This window comes from Oenanthe melanoleuca, chromosome 1A (genome assembly GCF_029582105.1).
Source record: "Oenanthe melanoleuca isolate GR-GAL-2019-014 chromosome 1A, OMel1.0, whole genome shotgun sequence".
NCBI classification, from domain to species: domain Eukaryota; kingdom Metazoa; phylum Chordata; class Aves; order Passeriformes; family Muscicapidae; genus Oenanthe; species Oenanthe melanoleuca.
The window spans coordinates 39,772,712-39,794,119 of record NC_079334.1 but is presented as its reverse complement, the minus strand read 5'-3'; the positions used below and the strand labels follow the sequence as shown (position 1 = coordinate 39,794,119).

The window sequence follows — 21,408 nt, the reverse complement described above, 5'->3', positions numbered from 1 at the left end:
CATTATTTTTTTTAAATTCATTGTGACTTTCTGAGATGGGTTTTTCTGTCAGCAAAACCCACTTACCCCCATTCTAGCAGCATGAAGGGTACAATTGATAACTGATGAGAATTGCACCTCTGCCAAGGACCTTTACATTGGCAGAAAGATGTGAAGGTGGAACTGTCACCCCTCATGGAGCCCTGTTCCATGTAATGAATAGAAAGGAAAGTTCCCAATAATGGTTCTGAAACAGTGCATAAAGTCAGCTGATAAATACCAACCAGAGATGTGCTTGGAAGCACAGAACCAATCCAGCAATAGAACACAAAAATTAAAAGTTGTAAACATCTCATTGCACCTGAATAAAGCCCAGATGTAGTTTAAACTCCCATCTCACTGTCCCTGTTTAATTTGGTTAACTGCCTTTTAATGGTTCATACTTTCATTCCAAATTCCTTCACCCCTCTCTACCTTAAGATTTTCTGTAAATATGGAAATAGTGCAAGAATTGGGAGGAATCAGACCAATTACTGAAAAAAACAAGAATGTCCCTTCCATAAATTGAGTGTTAAAAGTGTTGACATGAACAACAAGAAAGCTTAACTGTGAACAAGATTTTGATTTCCATTCGGGCGAGTAACTGGTGCCCTTTAGAAGCAGTCATTCATAACACTGGGGGAAATTCTCACTGTGCTGAACATGCAGCAATTGGTGGGATGTTCAAATGTCATGCTTGCTCTGTGAGGGCAGGAAACTATTGAAGAGTAAACATGTTCAAAGTGAAATAGTGTTAAGCAGGGTTTTATAGTCTTAGGAGATTTGTCCTGAGAACAAGGTTGTTCTTTCCATTTAAGTTATGCCCATGGTGATTAAGAATTATGAAACATTTTTTTACTGTATGGAGGATATGCATGAACCAAGAAAAGCTAAATATACTACTTTACTTGAAAAGTTATATGAAAATTTGTATAAACTCCTCCTTGTAATCTTAGTTGTCATCTCAGCAGGATGGTTATAGTGGTAAAAAATTTTCTTGTAATGGTATGGAATGTTATCATGGTGCAAACAGTCATGTTTTTACACCCATGATTCTAATTTCCCTTCCTCTGAGCACATTACATATTTCTACACATTGTATATTATATATATATATATATATTATTTGATTTTCAAAAACAAATACAGGATTGAGATCTAAAAATATTACAACATGCACACATACGGGTGGATGTTGATCATGACTCTGTTTTCTGCACTGTTTTCTGGACTTTGTATGCTAATATCCAACCACAATGTGCTGCATGTGTCTCAAATACTGTGGAATTAAACAACTTCTCATATTTCTGGAAGCTAGTCTTCAACCACTGTAAAATTTGTATTTAATAAAAGTAGATCAAATAATGGCACATATTTTGCTTTTTGCTCAGATGTGCTAATTGTTAATACCTTTCATTAGTATTTTGCATTTCTAGGATGTATTAGATTACATAGGTTAATTTCATCTTGTAGACTGAGGAGATTAAACATTGTAGGGGTAAATGAACCCACCTTGAGCTTCATTTCTTATGGTTCCATGAAGGATAGATGAACCATCACCATGTGGTTATGTAACCATAAAAAAATATCCATTTGTTTGCTGAACATTTTAAGCAATTCTGCCTTTATGTCTTAGTTATACAGCTGATTATTAACAGCTCTGGAATCTAAAAAGTTCTCCCAATTCACTAGGGAGCTAAGAGAAATTTAGTGCATGAAAAATAGTATCCACAGATTATGCTGCATACTTCTGTCCTACAATAAAAGGTCATCTTGAAAGTGAGGATCAAACACCTTGTGATCATTCTACCCTTATCCTTTTCGTTAAAGCTGCCTACACAACATGTCTAATGGTGATTTTGAAATACAAAAATTCATCCAATAGAAATGAGTGAAAGACTGAACAGATTTGTAATATCCACTGGGGGAAAAATCCTCCTGAAATGGAAACCACTTCTTTCTGTGCCAAACTGCAAGGAATTAGTCTGATTTGTATTGGTTATTAGCTCTATGTTTGGATTTCTCTGGCCCAGGAAAGGCTTAAGGGAGCTGCATCCAGCACACAGGCAGTGAGCAAACTATTTCTATCTCCTCCTCATAAATTTGTCTAGAAAATCCCATGCAGAGTACCTGCATCCAAATATCCCTCCTGATTCTCACAAGAATCTTGTGCAGGAATGCCTTCAGAGCCATCTCAGACTTGCCAACAGTTTATGGAACTGCACCAAGCATAATTGCACAATGCACAGGGGGAAGGACTCCTGTTAGTGTGATGGGGATTTTTGTTTGGCCAACCACACTGATCTGTTCTGTGTCTCTGCTGTCAAAAGCAGGATCCAAAGCAGGAAGAGCTTTCTGTAAGCTCCAGTGTTAATCATATCCTGACACCTTTCAGAGGATCTGCCCCTGTTCTTAGGCACCAAAGAAGCACCTGCATCACCAGGGATAGCAATTTTTCCTTGTGGGGTGGGTTTCACATAATTCAGTGTACTCCACATCACCTTCACAGCCCCTGCAACAAATCCTAGATGTAGTACAGTCCCAGCATGAATGCAGGCAAGAAAACTCTGGCACTCATCCAGATGCTGATATCTACAGCATGCATGGATTAAATCACTGATTGCTAATCTATATATTTTTAACAGTACTGATATCAAGTTACTAAAGAATTGTGGGTTTATTTTTTTTATTTATTTCTGTGGTAAAAGGACTGCTAATCTGCACTTAGTATATTGCAGCCAATAAATTTTATGGGTTTGACTCTACAAGGGTTGATTCCTTTGTCAAAGAAAATATCAATTTAAGTGCAAGCCCCTATTCTACTTCAGGGACATAAAGTGCTATTTAATTGGCTTGTGTGTACTGCTTGCTAGTTTTTGATACTTTAATATAACCCTTTGACGTTGCTGTGGTTTCTCATTTCCTTACAATTAAGCAGAAAACAAGTCCTTAATAAAAATGCAGAACTTTATTAGACTTAGATTTATATGCAATAAAAAAATTACAGAGCAGTGCAGTCCAACTTGCAATTGCTAAGAAGGTATGAAAGTCCTTTTTTTAAATTTTCAAACAATTCTTAATGAAGAAAAGAAAAGAAAAGAAAAGAAAAGAAAAGAAAAGAAAAGAAAAGAAAAGAAAAGAAAAGAAAAGAAAAGAAAAGAAAAGAAAAGAAAAGAAAAGAAAAGAAAAGAAAAGAAAAGAAAAGAAAAGAAAAGAAAAGAAAAGAAAAGAAAAAGTTAATTAAAACTAAAGCACCAAACCAGTTTGTAAATAACATTATAAAGCATTCTACAGGGAAACTGAATGGCCCTAATCTATATTTTCTTCCCTACACCTACCTTTTCTCTTATGCAAGGTGTAGAGCCATAGCACAGCTGAACAAGTAGGGAGTATTTGTTCTGTTCCTCCTACAATTACTCCAGCTGTGCATCCCATGAAATCTGTGACTGTAGCTAGTAAATTTGGGTACTTGCTTGTTCCCTGCTTGATGGATTGCCAATATCCTGCTTCTCTCAGCTCATATTTTGAAACTGTGAGTAACCCAGAGCTGAGGAAAATCCAATGCATTTGCATTTCATGACGTCATGCTGAGAAAAAAAGACCATAGCAGAACGTCAGTGTGAAGCAGAAATTAGCTGTGTTTTGTTGCACATTTCAGCTGCAGCAAACTGTGTGGGTGCACAGGTTTTAATCCTGAGCAGCTGGAGGAGAAGATGTGATTGGGCAGTCCATGCTGCTCGTGGCCCTGTGCAACCTTTTTGTGCTTACCTGGGTTCAGGTAGCAGTGCCAGCCTCTAGCCTGTGCTGGTCTGGTTTGCACTGTGTGTACATTTATATCTTTAAAGTACATGCCCAGCCTTGCTACAGACTGAGATTGAGACCATCAGTGGCCATGTCCAGCAGAGTAGGAACAGAAACCTTCTGTGTGTTAAAGCCCTCAGGATCTGGCTTCTCCTACTCTTCCTAGAGGCTTGGCTTCAACAGACAAGTTCTTCAGGAGGGTAGTTTTTACATATATACCAATGTGCCACTGTGGTAAGGAGAAACCTGGTGCAGCTGGAAATACTTTAGCATGAACTTGATCAACTGTAAGAGAAGTTCCCAATCCATGGGAAAGCTATTATGTACTGGCTTGTTTTGTGTGTGTTGAGAAATGTTCTTCACTGGCAACAAGGCTGGTTACCTGTCCCTGGAGGGATTAGCTCACAATAAGGAGCATGCATGTTGCTGGGATTCAACCCCAGCCAGCAGCTAGGTACCATGCAGCTGGTCACTTACCTCCCCAGTGAATTGGGATGAGAGTCAAAAAAAAGGTGGGTTAAGATAAGAACAGTTTCATAGTTGAAACAAATTTAGATTATGATAATGATGATAAGTATAATAATAGTAATTTAAAAGAGAGAGAGAGGAAAATAAAACCCCCGAGAAATCAGTGGCCCAAAATACAATTGCTCACCACCTACTTGCCAGTGCTCATTGCAGTGATCACCCCTCCCAACCAATTCCCCCCAGTTTATATACAGGGCTTGATGTTCTGTGGTATGGAATAAATCCCTTGGCTGGTTAGGGTCAGCTGTCCTGGCCACAGTCCCTCCCAGCTCCTCACTGGCAGAGCATGGGACACTGAAAAGTCCTTGACTTACAATCCACTTATACACAAGCCAAATACCAGTGAATTTTCAACATTATTCTCATACTAAATACAAAACACAGTACTGTGTCAGCTACTAAGAAGAAAATTAACTCTATCCCAGAACAAGTGTTCTTTAAATTCTGCTGGTAACCTGAGGTCTCCTTCCCTTTCTCATAGAAGAAAAAGCAGCAGAGTTTGTTAAAAATGCAAAACATTCATAAGTCAGTGAAAGGTTTACTGCAATGAAAATATGATTCCTCTGTTACAAAAAAAAAAATTTAAACCCCAAACAAAACACAACAAAAACAATCAAAAGCAGAGAACTCAGCAGAGAGGCAGATCTCAGGCTGGATTTCAAAAAAAGTGGGATTGCACATTACCACATAGTTGACAGAAGTACAGCATCACATGGCACTGCAACTCCCTCATCCTGATGTCTGGACACAAACCCCATTACACCTACTCCAGTCCAGCTCTCTGAAAAGTGAGACAGCTCACACTGCTGGGCAGATTATTGCTCCTGCTCTCACCAGCTCACTGTGAGCTGGCTCAGGCATCTCTCCAGCCTGCCATGTGGATGCCCCACAGTGCCCCAGACCAGCACACTCTGCACCATTAAACTCCTCAGATCAGACACTTTGGCATTCACACAGCATTTTTTGTTGTAACTGTGAATGAAGCATGTTGAAATTCTAAGCAAGCACCATTCTACAAGCACCAATATTTCAACCAAGCCCATTTGTGCACTTACTGGCTGATCCACAGCCCACTAGAGACAATGGGAAGACTGCCATTAACTTCACATCAGGCTCATAAAAAATGAGGCAGATAACTTCCATTAATGTTAATGAGAGTCATGTATATAAATCACCTAACCACTGATGGAAAAAGAAACCCTCTCCTGTTCTGCTTTTTACACAGCTCTCACAGTCTGTGATGTTCATCCTCCTCCATTAGCACTGTGAAGACAAAAGGTTTTTCAACAGCCACATCTTTCTGATGATTTTGCTTTCTGTCAACACGAGTCAAGCTTCATGTAGACAGAATATATCTAATCATAAAGTCATGAAATAATTACATTTTAACATTGTAATGGACAGATTTTTATTATCATTACTATTTTTTCTAGTTACTTCTATTTGGATAAATAGATATGTAAAAATTTTAAAACAAACAGAAATTGTCTCCTTTTAAAATAGAAGTTAACAATATAAAATGGCATTTATCTCATTAATATTTAAATTTGAGAGGAGTTTTAATAGCAATCCAGAAGCTGCATTTTTCATGTACATTTCAACAATGGGTGGTTAAGACAGAGTGCAGGAAAAATGACTTATCATTAATTACTTGACACCAGCAGCAGTTATTAGGATTCTAGAAAGCACTGCAAATGGATTTTTAGTTTTGAAGACTAGACTGCAGCTGCTTTGCTCCACCAGGTTTAGTCTTTCTTTGGCTGCTTATCCTTAACTCCTTAATGTGGCACATTAATTATAGCCTCTCCATGGTTCCATTTCTTCAGGTCCCAAGTCTAGAAATGTTGCCACTTAAATAGCAAAGTGCAAGCTTTCCATCACTTTAATAGTTAAATAATGGCAAGGCTATGCAATTGTAACAGCATGAAAGGTCACCTTGACAATATTCTGACTGGCAAAAAGTAGCTTAAGGCATCACAGCTCTTTATTGTGAATAAGTTGACTGAGTTTATTATTCTTCGTGATATTTGAATAATTTACGAGTTTGAATTAAAGTAAGAAATACCCTTTGGAATTGCTGCAAATTATCAGATACATCAAATTTAAGACTATTTATAAAGCATTTTTTTTACTATATTGTTCAACCAAAAATGAGGAGACACAGGAGTTTGAACCAATGACACAGTTTTTGGAACAGCTGGCACAGGTGGTCAGTATGAAATGTAAACCTCAGCAGAAGTCTATAAGAAGCTTTAGTCATCAGCAAAGTTCCCAGAAAGCTCTATTTTCAGGACTTAAGGTGCACAGGCATGGAACAGAGACCTCACACTGGGGTTTTGAGAAGAAAAGTTTATTGCCAAATGACAATCATAAACTGCTTTTGGTATATATTTTCTGGCAGGGCTAAGACCAGGACTGAATTTCACATATTTCTGTTAGAGGTGGGACCAGAATCATAATTATGTGGTACCTGATGAAAGAGTAAAAGAAACCTTAATTTTCTGTCATTTTTATTTTATTCTTACCCAATCCCTTGAAGTTTCACGTGCCCTTTAATGCAGGTTGTCAAATTAACTGCAGCTTAATTTTCTGAACTGTTTGTCTAGAATGTTAAGATTAGATTTACCAGGACAATAACTTCACTAAAGACAATGGAGTTAACTCAAGCATAAACAGCCTTGAACTTGCTTTTGTGCTTCCTTTCAGAACTGCTAATTGTAGAAATCGATCAGTTTAAGGTGCTTATGTTACATGCTTTAACAAAAGGTGAGGTAAGATCCAAGCTATGTAGACTTGAGCAGTAAACACATCATTAACTGAAGTACAGTGAGCACTTCAGCTGCCAGTCTTCTGGTATGTCTGTATTTCCTTCCAAGGACATAAATGTGGAAGATACTTGCTACTTTCCTTATCCATTAGGAGCATGAGGTAAAGCCCAGGACTTAAAATCTGCTGGATACTTGATCACATACATCAATACTTAAGGATCCATTTTTTCAAGCTGCTATTAATCTTTTATATCAATATTACTACTACCCAAATTTCTTATAATCAAATTTAAATCAAAGGAGAGGGCTGGATATTCTGAATGATTGAACACAATCCTACACAGAAGAGCTATAACTTCTTTCACTAATCAAGGTCTATTTGCCTGAGATTAATTAAATCAGTACATCTTCAAGGCTCTTTTACTACTTCATCATCTAGTTTCTCATGCATGTACTGAGAGAATGGAAAAACCACAACATGTTGATGAAAGACTTACCACCCAATGACCATTTTCCTGCAGTGATTAAAAAAAATCACTAATGGATGACACTATTTTAAAAGGTGCCACCAGCAGCTGACAGAGAGACTAATACATATAGCACAAATGAATAAATGCATAATAGGATAAACATATAATAAAATGCAAAATATATCTTTTAAGTGTGATGCTCAGACTGGTGCAAAATAAAAATACAGAAACATGGTATTCATCAAAGGCATTATGTTGACACTGAAATCACAAACTCATAACCAGAAGCCTGATCCTGCCAACAGACTTTTATGGGTGGAACTTCTGGTCATTCCTATTGGTGAAAATATCTTAATTATAGTTTAAGAAAATATTTTGAAGAGTTGACCTCAAATTAGCAGCAATATTCCCACTATTATCCCTAAAGCCAGGTTTTAATTCACCATCTAGAACTGGATTTGAATGCACTAACAGCTCCATAAATGTCAATTTCCTTATGAAGTGGAAAGAAAGAGTTTGAACTTTCTCTGCTAAGTTTGCCTGTGCACAGAGGTCTTTTATAATATAAATTTAAATACACAATCTGTTTTATAATGTTTTCCATCAACTCTCTTCTCCATATGTTCTCCCACTAGGAATCTAATGAGTTCTACATATGAGGGATGACAAGGGAATATGCCTGAGAAATAATTCCAGCAGTTATGGCATATGGAGGCATTGTTTTTGAGTCACTTTTGCCATGAACATTAGGCAGAGCATCTGGGACCAAATTATGTCTACCTGCCCATGGACATTAGCAAAATCATCATCTTCCATTTGTAAATTCTGCTGAGGTAATCTGACATACAGAGAGGACCATTTTATCAGCTTTATGAACACAGAGCATATTGAAACACAGTCCACTTATAGTTACAAAAAATGCTTCTCTTTAGAAAGGAGAGTTTAAACTGGAAATTAAGATAAAATTATAGAAACACATCATCTCTTTCTCTTCCTTCCTGTTCAGTTCTTTATTTATTAAAAAAACTTTTCTCATCATTACTGGAATTTTGAAAGAACTGACTGGATTGCAGGACATGAGAAAAGGACCAAAGCAAAATAAAAAGAAGAACACAAAGATACACAAACTGTGAATCAGTAATAGTAAGGACTATATTATCTATGCCTAAATATGATAAGGCATCAGTAATTTATCATAAGGAGAAAACAGAATAAAAAAACTCTATTTGATATGGAGACACAGTGACTAAAGTATTGTGCATTTTGTAAGTTCTGATTTAAATACTAAGACATAAGGCTGGAGATTCAAGTACAGTTTCTGTCATGTTTGTGATGACAGTAAGAAGAAAAGAGTTCAAGAGATTCAAGCAATATGTTCATATGGAGTAAACTTGCAACTCTACACATTCCTCATACTCAAGAAAAATGTCTCAGCAATGAAAGTAACATAAGCATTTTTATGTATTGTTTTCCCAGCTGTGCAGTTGAAGCAGTGAAAGCCATAAATCCCAAACTACAGTGTCCCTAGGTTACCTCAGTGTTTTAGCAGAAAACAGAATGTCCCTGCTGTTATACAGGATTTAAACCAAATTTTATGTTTTAAAGTTGCCAACATAAAAATAATTTGAAGAGCTAATATAGAAGTTTTACTGTTAGGATTACATATAGGCAATGATATTTCTATTACACAAACTATTTATTTAATTTAGTTGGGCAATAAACTGATTTTCAGAACTGAAAGTTCAAGTCTTTTAGTCATGGCTAATATTGATGTGATTAGTGATATTTAATCAAGAGAATCTATTATCATGGAATAATTGGATTTCACTTCCAATTGCTACACAGGTTGACCTGTATACTTGCAAGGAAAGAGTGAAAATAGAGAGTAGTTTCTTTAACCTTTAACTGAATAGGGATATGAACTTTAATGAGTTTGCTTAATCAGAATTTTCTAAACAAAATGCTAAACATTCATCTGCATCTGATGGCCTTGTACAAACCACACTGAAATCACCAAGGTGCCTTACTATTTCTGTTATCTGGCTTTGGATAAAACCTCAGAGAAACGAGATGGACATTTTCTACAACCCAGAGAACAGGTCTAAGGTCCTACTGTCACCCCCAGAGCCACAGATTCAGGGTGCTGACTGTACCCCTGTGCTCACATGCTGGATTCACTCCCCAGACCCTACATCTCTGGTGCTGAAACCATACTGCAATTATTTGACTCTCCAGGCATCCTATTCACAGCAGCCTGATAAAGAACTGTCACTCCCTTACACAAGATTTTTCAGTGTCACCATCAATGGCCTCCCTGCCAGATGGTCTTAAATTAGTTTTGGATAAAGAGACATTGACAACAGTTGTAATCTCACCTGTTAAAACAAAGTTGTGGGAAATTCAACCTTTTCATATACTACCTCTTCAGTAGTACAGAAGAATACAGAACACACAAAAAATCCAGCCATATTTTTGCTAAAATATTTGCAATGACTGTCTGTAAAGTAGTGTACAAAAGTTACATAAGCTCTTACAGAAACAAGATTAAAGATGTAATCTAGAAATATTCACTCATTCTGTGAAAGAATAAACAGAAAAGCTTTTTAGGATAAAAACTGTTATAAAGACAAAGTGATTAGGAAATTCTTATTTTCCAATTTAAGACGACTGAATCCATGAGAAATCATTTAATTGCATCAGATTGTTCAGGTGTGACAGGTGTGATGGAGAGCTATCTAACTTTTGGCAAAAAGTAACTAGAAATTAAGGAAATACTCCTCTTGCAAATCAAAACTTTGCTCCTTTTCCTTGCCAATAGATTGGTTGACAACAGATGTGTAAAATTTAAGGCATGAAGGAGGTAGCAGTAAATAAACAGAAAAGGATGTCAATCACATATTTCTATTTTGTTGCTACAGACTTTCATGCATTACCTAGAAATTATAAAAGCCAGCTGTACAATTATAATGACAAAAAAATCCCTGCATATCTTTTCATGAAAACTAAAAAATTAAAGTACTTTATATCAGATTCTTTACTTTTAAAATAAAGGCATCTGATGCACTCTTAAAGCATGTAGATTCTACACAAAACAGAGCTGCATTGGTTTGGTGAAGTACTGAAATGCTACACCAGTAAAATTTTTGGCAGAGCTGAAGGAGTCAAGATTTAAAAGATTTAAAAGATACAGGATAAATACAAAAATTGAAACTATATAGCACAATAGGAGTATTTATATTAGTAGTAACAGTGTTATCTGCAGCAGTGCTGTTGTAAAGGTTAACATTCATTATGACCAATAAACCACATACAACCAAGATCTAGACTTGAAAGTTTTTTAAGCTTTATTTTGGATTTATTTGATCTGATATGAATTTTTTTATTCATTAAGATTCATATCAGGACTTCCTTTTGTATTTTGTTGAACAAAGCAGTGATTTTAGTTTCCCTCTTAATTCACTGCCACTTGGAACTGCAGAACTTCATCTTCTGCAGTTCAGACTCTTGATGATTATTTAATTCAAGGAGTAACATGGATTTCCCTCTGATCATAATGCTTGATCATTTTTGCAATCAGAAGAAATGTCTTTGTTGCTTCTTAAAACATCTAAATAATAATTTTTCAGGATCCACATTTTGTGAAGGCAAAAATAATATTATTCAATCTGACCTGGAAACAACAGTACACGCACCAGAATTTCCCATAGGTATCAGTTCCTTTAAAAAGGACATTTCAAAGTGGTAGGAAATATTCTCTGCTCTACTGAAGAAATATAAATTTAATATAACCTTTGAGATTCTTATTTGCTAAAAAATTATTTTCTTCCATGAGTAAACATATCTCCTATGTGCACAACCATACAAGGAACTCTATTTTATATTACAATTTTATTCACTTGCTATGAATAGTCACAACATTAATCTACTGCAGAGAATCTATTCAGAATATTTGAAAATCCATTTATTTTCATTTATTGGTATGCATGTGTTACACTTGTATATAATACAGCATTTTCAGCGCTGTTTAAGAACAAGGAGACAAAGAAAACAAGTATTGAGAAGCATGATATATATTTTCAACCAAATAGAGGCCATATTCAGATTTTACAAAACAGCACATTTACACTTTGCACTGTCCCAGACAACCTCTTTAAGATGCTACCTTCCCTCTGAACCTCTTAGCACAAATCCATATAATACTAATCCATCCTAAAATACCAAGAGACCTAGTTTCTTCTACAAATGGTTTAGTCTAATTAAATTTTAATCAGAAAATAAGATCTTTTCCTGTCAACATATTTTTTATTATTTCCCATGAAATAATGATAGAATATACTTCTCAATTTTATTCCCAACAGCAATTTATTTTATTTAAGCTCTCCTGTGCAATAATACAGCAGAGGCAATGAAATGGGTTTGGAACAGCAGGGGCTACAGTGACAAGCAGAGCACGCCAGGGTGTTCATCCATCATGGAACTTAATATATAACTAAACTAGCCATGTCAATGGCTTGTAATGATTAAACCATTTCTTCCTATACCTCTTTTTCTCTTTTTTGATTTTCTTTTTCTTTTTTTTTTTTTTCTTTTTTTTTTTTTTGGTTTTTTTGGTGTTTGATAACCACATAGGACTTAAACAAGCTTACCTCTATGTATTTTTGACTACCATTAACTGTGTGTGGCTTTCATTTCAATTCACCAAATCATACAGTCAGAACTCCCTCTAGTCAGTATGTTTAGGCAGTGCCACTAAAAGGAATTGCCAAATTTCTTTTGTATCAACATTACAGATGGTACAATATACATTAAATGGAGTATAAAATTATACATTCTGTAATAACTTAGAAAAAAGCTCAAGGATGCTTAAGGCCTTTAAATATTGAGGATTTTTTTCATGTAACAACACATAGCAAAGTTAGAAACAAAGCAAAACAGATCTGAATAGGATGACTGTAAGCAAGCAAAATACCCATGAAGTGTAAAACTGGGAGAGCACTAGGACTTTTATCCTTTATGGCAAACAGACTGAGCAGACATCTACATAAGCATCCATCAGTACTTAGGTTCAAGCAAGAGATTTTATTTTTTTAATAAAAAGACAAAAATTCAGAATTATTACCCTCCAATATCATATTTGCAAAACTCATTTATATCCCTGCCTACTTTTATAAAAAAAGGGATGAAATAGTGTAATTGACTGCTTACCATCAATTTAAATGAATTAAAGGTTAGGAAAGTAAAGTACATATTGGAATCACCCATTTCCTTCAAACTAAATGGAAATGTACATATTAAAGATATAAAATGCCTTATTATGGAAGTGGTAATTGAGTTTTGACCACTACTTTCTTTAACTGTTAAGCTGCAGTAGTTGGTTAGCCTTAGGGAAACGTGTCAACCTGACTATGCATTCTAATATGACTGATGTATTCAGATAACTACTTGTCAACAATAATTATTAACAATGGATATATAATTCCATTCCTATAACAAAGCAACTTTAAGATGTTGAAATATGTACCTTTGAGAGCTGCAAGATTAGAACACAAATAAAAATGTCTAAAACTGCGCCATGCCAGAGGACAATTTCTGCAACAGAAATTTAATTAAAGCAGTGTGCAGTCCCACCAGCAATCTGAACAGTGGACCAAGGATCATTTTAGAGTGAAGGATCCAATACATTTAAGAGGTTGACTTCTTCAAGATGAAAACCCACTGATCTGCAACGGAGAGCCCAGAAGTTTGCTGCTTTTCTGCACCTTTAGAATATTAGCTTGTGATTACAGCTGCAAATTCCTCAGCAAGTGCAATTTTACAAGTGTACACAGTTCAATCAGTCGAAATGTTTGTCACACAGAAGTTCAAAATAACTTTCCAGCAGTTTTGATCTCAAGGCTGTTGCTGATTACAAGCCAGGTTCTCATTGAAACAATTGATTCTGAAGGATACACCTCAGCAGTATAAAATTTCACTTCAAGGATTGCCAGGAGGAATGAAATTCCTGTGTTGTATTTAATGTTATCAGCCTTGAGACTGGCTTGATTTGTCTTTAGCTATCGGGTTACCTGCAAAGAAAAAGAAAATCAGAAAATCAAAACTGGACATAGTGAATCTACTTCCAAAGTACTGGAAACTGAGACTGAAGTGTAAGATCTCTATCCACCAAAGGTCCTTCATTTGTTTTTAAGTAAGGGAATAAACCCTGATGTTATTAGATGGCATTGCTCCCCAGCTTAAACTATGTTTAATTGATTTGTGGGAATAGGATTTGACAAGGAGAAATTGAAATGTGACAATGTCTAAAACATATAATAAAAGCATGAATTGCCAACCCACAAATTTCTGTTTTCTGTTATTCTTTTTTTGTTGCTGTTAAAAATTCTGTATGGTAACAGCCATGCTCTTTAACTGTGAGCCATTGAGTATACAGTGACTCATACTGGAGCTTTGTTCTTCCACTCTTTGTATGCATCTTTACAAAACAATCATAAATAACATCATGGAATCATTCAGCTTGGAAAAGAAAATAATCACTTAGTGGAGAAACAGGACAAAACTCATGCACAAGTTAACAAGAGACAGAGATCCTGTTATTCACAAATTTAAAAACTACCAAGGATTTAATTTAGAGTGGTTTCACCCAGCCTAACATGAAACAGAAGGACCACTGAGAAAGAGGGGAGACAAAGCATTTCTCAATAATTGCACTTTCCCTCTAACAGATTTGGATTTTAAACTTTAAAAGAAAAAGCCTGTCATATCAAAGAAACATAACTTAGAGGAATATTTCTGCTGTGTCAGTGGATACAATTAATCGTCACATAACCTTTTAATATCAAACTGTGTCAGGGGGAAATGTCCCAAGGCTTGAGGAACAACCCATTGGAATGGTCACAACACTTTATGACATCAAGGGGCATATGCTTTTCATTTTGATCACAGAGAGAAGGGTCATGCTCCTTAATGATGAAACATTCTTTTGCCCTCAGCAAAACTGTTTGCATACAGTCCTTGTCAGCTCTACAGAGCATAAACGCAGAACAAACAGAATATTAAACACACTGTTCAAGGAGTTCATTACTTCAGTTTGCCTTCTCCACAGAGCTGTTTCTAGGAACTGCACTTGAGGCAATAATAAAATTGTACTTCGTGATTTTTATGATACACTGGCTTATTTATTACACTGCTTTTATTTTGCTTTGGTCTTTCTGTTGGAAACAGCCTCATGTGGCCCCTTCTAAAGTGGAAGATTGCCTGAAAAAATAATAAAGAATTAATTTGAAAGTCAGGCAACATATTTCTGTGCCCTGCACCAAAGCTCAAAAGGCTGATGCACCATCTTATTGTTATTTATTTTTTTGCTTTATTGTAGCAAGCTGGAATTCTGCTTATGGAGCCAGGTGCCACTGAGCTACACAATGTAAAATACACATCATCTGATACTATCTGCAAGTGGAATTTTATTAGCTACATTTGCAATACATGTATCTATATCTATCTATATCTATAAATAAATAAATAGCTATAGATATAGATATATAGATATAGATATTTATAGATATATATATGTTTACCTATCTGTCTATCCAGTATAGAGCCACTAAGGCAAATAAGACACAGGAGCATCTCATATGAGGAAAGACTGAGAGCACCTGGAACTGTTCAGCCTGGAGAAGAGGAGGCTCAGGGGGGATCTCATCAATGTATAAAAATACATGAAGAGGGAGTGCCAAGAAAATGGAGCCAGACACTTTTCAAGTGGTGCCCAGCACCAGGACAAGAAACTGAGAACAAGCAAACACAAACAGTTCCCTCTGAGGAAAAAGTTTTTACTGTGAGGGTGACTTAAGGCTAGCACGTATTGCCCAGGGAGATTTTGGGCTCCATTCTTGAAGATATTCAAAAGCTGGTCCTAACTGGCTTTAGATTGCTCTGCTTGAGCCAGGGGGTGGCACTTGCAGAGTTGCCTTCCAATCTCAACTATCCTGTGATGTATTATTCTATTACACCCAGATCTACCACGTGAGGGCTAAGGTGATAAATTTCAGATAACAAAAATGGCATTTTTGCACATACATGACTGCTCAATTACACGGCTGTTGGGAGTGCAAATGTATTTTCAGTCACAAGAAAACTCATAAAAAGAAAAAATCATAATCTGCAGGCCTATCTGCTCCCCCCACCTAGCACTACAACCCTGTGGTAAAATATCCCAATGAAAGCAGCATACACTGGAGCAAAACTGCACCTTCTACAGGAGCACTGCTTCAACTGAACCACATCTGTCACTGCAGGAGGATGCAGCCACCATTTAATGGGACTGCTGCCAACACCCTGACTGACTGTTGTCAGGTTGTATTCTGACTCTGTCAGTGTTTTGGGTTTGTTCTTTGTAATACTGTATTTTTATTTTAATATTTCCTAGTAAAGAACCGTTATTCCTATTCCTATATCTTTGCCTGACAGCCTCTTCATTTCAAAATTATAATAGTTTGAGGGAGTGGGTTTGCATTTTCAATTTCAAGAGAGGCTCCTGCCTTTCTTGGCAGACCTATCTTTTAAACCAAGACAGTGAAAAAAATAAGAAAAACAAAAAGCAGATAGCCATTCACATTTCTCTATATCAGGTCACTCACCTACAGAGATACATGCATAGTGGTCCACATTTGCCTCTATGTATGATGCTAATACTTCTGTGTTCAACCATAGATTGTACATCAATATTAATGGAAGTTATATATTCATACACCATAGACATCAGGGAGTGAATAAACCTCTTGGTTATTAAAGGCAGTTTCATAAAGAAGCTATGAAATTTTAGCTAATACCTAGGAGTAGTATTCCCAGAAATGCCTAATTTTGTATATAGTAAATGCTATTTGATTTAAGTGTCTGGGAAGTAAGGTATTAAGGTATTGTGCCAGAGGCCTTAATAGAAAAAAGAGGGACCAATAACAATATGTGTCTGATCTTTAAAATCCTTGGAGAGCAGTAACACCCTGAATAGGTGCAAATCAAATTTTCAGTTAATAATTAATACGTATGGAAAATTAACAATAAAATTTAAATAGTGCATTAAACCTTTAGCATCTTAGGTATTGATTTGAATTAATTTGTTCATTCTTGGAACACAATTGCTCTCTTTATGCTAATAAACTTTTTCACATCGTTGTTATGTCATAAATACACCACATTAGATTCTCTTCATTTTCTTGTCCTAAATATGCAATTAAAGCATAATTACTCTGCAGTTGCAGACTTTTTAATTTAAATTAGTGAGTGGCTGCTGTAAATTGGCTGTAATTGTATGCGGACTCACTTGTTTTACTTTAACACAACAATACATAATTAAATGCACCTGAAGATTTCCATATTATTCTGCTCAGTATATGTTCAGAAAAAACTCAGTCTTTGGGTAAAGCATTTTTTGCCAGGGTAATGCAGAATGGATCAGAGATTAAAAGATGTCATGACATCACATTAGATAAGCTACCAGCCTCAAGAGATTTTTCTGGACAATCTGTGTGAGGAGAGTTGGAGGGAAGACGGGACTTTGTATCAATGCAAATGCATGAAAGGTAAAATTGTTAAGCCAATGTCTCTTGCCTTGCCAGATGATTCCACATGGATGGACCCTCTGTTCTAGGTTTTATCCAAAGAAATAGAAAGAACTTAATAGAGGTTTTTTTCTTTCTAATTAGAACTGTTCCATCAACCATACAGGATTGTGTGTGGTCATGGGTTATGTCATCTAAGCATAGTCTTGAGATACAGAAGACACAGAAAGGAAATTATTTTTTGTGAAAGCAATTAGTAGCTCAGTGAAAAGAGCTAAGTGAAATTTCATGAGACAAAGTCATCATGGCACCACTTCCATTTTTTTCTAGAATGTTAAAAGCCTGTGGGAAATAAAAAATGGTACAGGGATTTCAAGCAAAAATAAAAGAGGGACTCACAAATTTATTTAAGAACCAACATGAGATAAGCTAAATACACAGAATGACAAAAGCCATAAGGAATGGCTTCAGAAATGCCTACAATGGATTGATCTCCAAGTCACAGGGAAAAGACAGAGATCCCATACCAAAACAGCCCTTGTTCATATGCAATTTATTTCTGTCCATTTTTTGTCCTTATTGTGGTATTCTGTCTTATACTGTTTGCAAAACACCATCAATAATTAATTAAATTATGAACAAAATTGATTCTTTAACAAACCTTCCCTAAAAAGGAATGAAATTGGGATGGCTATATATCAGTCTTATAGCATAAATAATTTTGTTGTGGTAGTGAGAACTTAGTATAAATATTGCAATGTAGAAACACAAGGGCTCATATAACCAGAAACAAACATCTGCCAGTGCATTTTTTCCACTTATGACCTCTGAGAATGAGGTTGAGGTTGGAAATGAATCTTTTGAACAGATGGAAGCACACTATTTCCTGGAACTTTAAAATCCATACATTGTGTTTGCCATGCACTATCATTCATACATGGCTTGTGAAAGCAAATGACAGTTTGCATTGCCACTTGTGCACGTTCATTCTCTGAAAAAGCTCAATTTGTAAGCTTGGAAAATGCTTCTGTGCTAGCACTACTATCTTGTACTGCTGATAATCCAAAGTTCTTTCCAAATGTTAACAAAAGACAGGTTCACAATTTCCTCACAGCTGGTTAATCCTGAAATTAACGTTTCAATAAATTTGGGAAAGGGGACAAAAAGATGTTAAGTATCTTTCTAGAATAGGGCTCCTATATGCATTGGCCCTTTACAGAAGGTAGGTAAGGATCTGGGTCCTCATTGCTAAATAACTAAGTTTCTAGAGGCAGGAGGAACCATTTCAAAAACCTGAGGAATCAAGGTGACTCAAGCATATTTCAAGGGAACTGCAAGAGAGAACCATTAATGAGGACACAGGCCATTATTTTATTACAGACAGCTGTTTGACTTGGGCTAATTACAAAAGGCAAAATTTGAGTCACTTGTGAGCAGTCTGGAAAACAGATATTTTATGATTACTGCACAGATTAAATTACTTTCAGAGAAGGTTATGTATTGGAAGATATTTTTTTAAATCATCAAAGGTTTCACTCCTATTTATACAGTTCTGACTCTACCTAACTTTTTATTTAAAGACTCAAGAGTTTCAATTTGTTCCCTTAGCTTTATTTTAGGCACTGCAGTATGATAATTATTAATCTAAACATGTTCCCAAGCCTGTTAAGCGGTTTAGAATTCTAGATCCTCACGCTTGTCCTTCAGGAGCTATGACTAACTCATTTTATTAATTAAAAAGACTATTTCCCAGGACATGACTCAAAAGGTTCCCAGGTCTTTGATAACCATGAGACTCTAAAACCTTATAATTCTTTCATATTTATTGCATAATGACTAATTGGAACCGTACTTATGCTATTCCTGAACTTAGGGCTTCCATTATAGAGAGACAAACATTTTGAAACCTCATTTCATGCAATGCCATTTGAAATGTAACTCTGCACTCCTTTATTTCCCACTGCTCTTAAGGATTTCAGCAGAAAATTTTTGCTGGTAAAGAGGAATATCTAGACAATCAGTGTTTAAAATTGAAAATTGTAATTGAAACTAAAAGGCTTTGGAAATTTTTCACATGTAAAGTGAGCTTTCCAATTATTTCAAATAGTCTGAAAGGTAGGACTAGAAAAGTAGGTAAAAGAAAAATACCTCAGAGTATGGCATATGTTCCTGTAAATATAAAGGTCTTCATCTTTAACACAACTTTAAGATAGATGGGCAACTTCTAGCCTATCTTAGGAATATAATGGAAATACCCATTTCTTAGTTTTGTTCTGAAATTTAAGTAATTCATTATTGGATACTGAGCTTTCAACTACAGATGTCACACCAGACTGAATGTATTAAGATGGACTTCAATTCCTATCCCTGTTCTCCAGAGCATCTCTTGTTTTCCCATGAGAGTGAGTAACTTAAGCTTACCAACTGGGTCTATCTTTGAAAGTTGAGTGAGTAATTTAAGCTTACCAACTGGGTCTATCTTTGAAAGTCAGGTGTGTGAAGACATTTTAGGGCTTAGGAGCACAGTAAGTTCTCCAACGACCCTCCAGAAGCTCTGCCCAAATGAGCCACAAGTCTTTAATGTCTGCAGCAAACTGAGCAACTACAAAGAGTCAGGTACAACAATTCCTGTTAATACTCTGTAAACCTGTATTTGTACACACCTGCTGCTCTGTGAGTAACAAACCAGGGCTGGAACACATTTTCTGGAGTGGTTTGACTCTTTATTCCTCAACGAACGTTCTGGCCCTTCCTTAGAATCCGACCAAGACTAGGACTCATCACAACTAGTGCTCCAACGTGGAGCCAGAATATTTTTTGTGTGTGGGAAAAACAAAAATTGTCATCAGGCACAGCAGAAACCTCCTTTCTCTACTTCTCCATTCGGACTTGAGGAGTTTTACACGTTTGCCTAAGAAACAAACACATGTCAAGTACTACACTGTTATGAAATTAGTTACAGAAAACAAAACTGATATAGTTGGAATATTTTTAAAACTTACAAGGAAAAATACAAAATGACAGGAAAAAACAGATTTTAAAATCAGAGAGCATTCTCTTAGGAAAAGTGCATTGTCTTCAAAATATCCAAACATACTGGAATTGAAACCAAAAAGCAATAGAAACTGATAGATTACACTCATTTTTGAAAGTATATCAGCAGCATTTCAGTATGACAAAACACTAATTTTAAAGTTCTTTGAGAATAAGTCCATGCATAGACCTGTGGTACCGAAAGGAGTCATGAAGTCAGAAGACAATTCCTTCAAAATGAAAGATTTGAGTGTGTTCTCCTAATATAAGTTTAAAGTAAAAAAAAAAAAAATAAATAAAAAATTAGAAGGTTACAGGAAACACCATAAAATAAGAGATGATACATTATACATTTCAAAAGACAATATTCAATTCAGACAAATAGTTCTTTATCTAGATATTTGAGATAGATTTTGGACCTGCCAATAATGGTTGCTTCTGAAAAGTGATTCACAGCATCTCAAAAGGTCACCAAAATTTCTTTAAGTCTTCTTCTTTTATTTTTTAACCCTTCTGACTTAAATATCGTGCTGCAGATCATTGAAAATACACAATTAAACTCAAAACAATAATAATTTATTGCTTAAATAAAATCTCTACATTTTTGAATACTATGAAATGAATTAATATGGTCCTGTGTTCATATTTTGCTGAACTGGATAGTTTACAAAATAAAATTGGTACAACTCACTGGGACAATTATGATAGTGAGTAGCTGATGAAGACATATGAGTTACATCAAGGCTAAATCAAATTCATTAGTCCTTCCTGTGTACTCATTATTACTGTCCTACAAAAGGTTATGCCACTGTATTGAACATAACCTGGTTTTCTCAATGTTTCTGTAACTCGGTAGGGAACTGAGTTTATGGTAGAATTATTTTAACTTAACACAATGTTTAGTTTACAGACAACAATTTCATATTAAAAGAAGACTTAAACATAAACCTTGTTTTACTTTCTTTAACAGATAATAACTGAAGCAATTCAGGCAAGGATATATCCTCTTGAGGTTTTTATGGTGATCACAACTCCACAGTGGGACTGCAGCATGGAAGAATAAAAGACTGCAAGACAATTAATTACACAAATGTAATTTTCTTCTCTTCTACACCACTTATCTCACCTAATCATCCCAAGTGGGAGATAAAATCAACCTCTTTCCTTTCAACATGTGAGGAAACTGAAGCTTAATAAAGAGTCATGTTACCCTTTCAACTGTCAGGAAGTAGA

At 35.7% G+C, this 21,408-nt stretch overlaps 1 protein-coding gene across 1 annotated transcript in view; it reads right to left on the bottom strand.

Annotated features, from left to right (window-relative positions):
- Positions 1-12,128: 12,128 nt before the first annotated feature.
- TAFA2 (TAFA chemokine like family member 2) overlaps positions 12,129-21,408 on the bottom strand; it is a 175,257-nt gene continuing 165,977 nt past the window's right edge. The window contains exon 5 of the mRNA XM_056482399.1: positions 12,129-13,650. Within this exon, the coding sequence (XP_056338374.1) occupies positions 13,639-13,650 (12 nt within the window). The 3' untranslated portion in view covers positions 12,129-13,638. The remainder of the gene's footprint in view (positions 13,651-21,408) is intronic.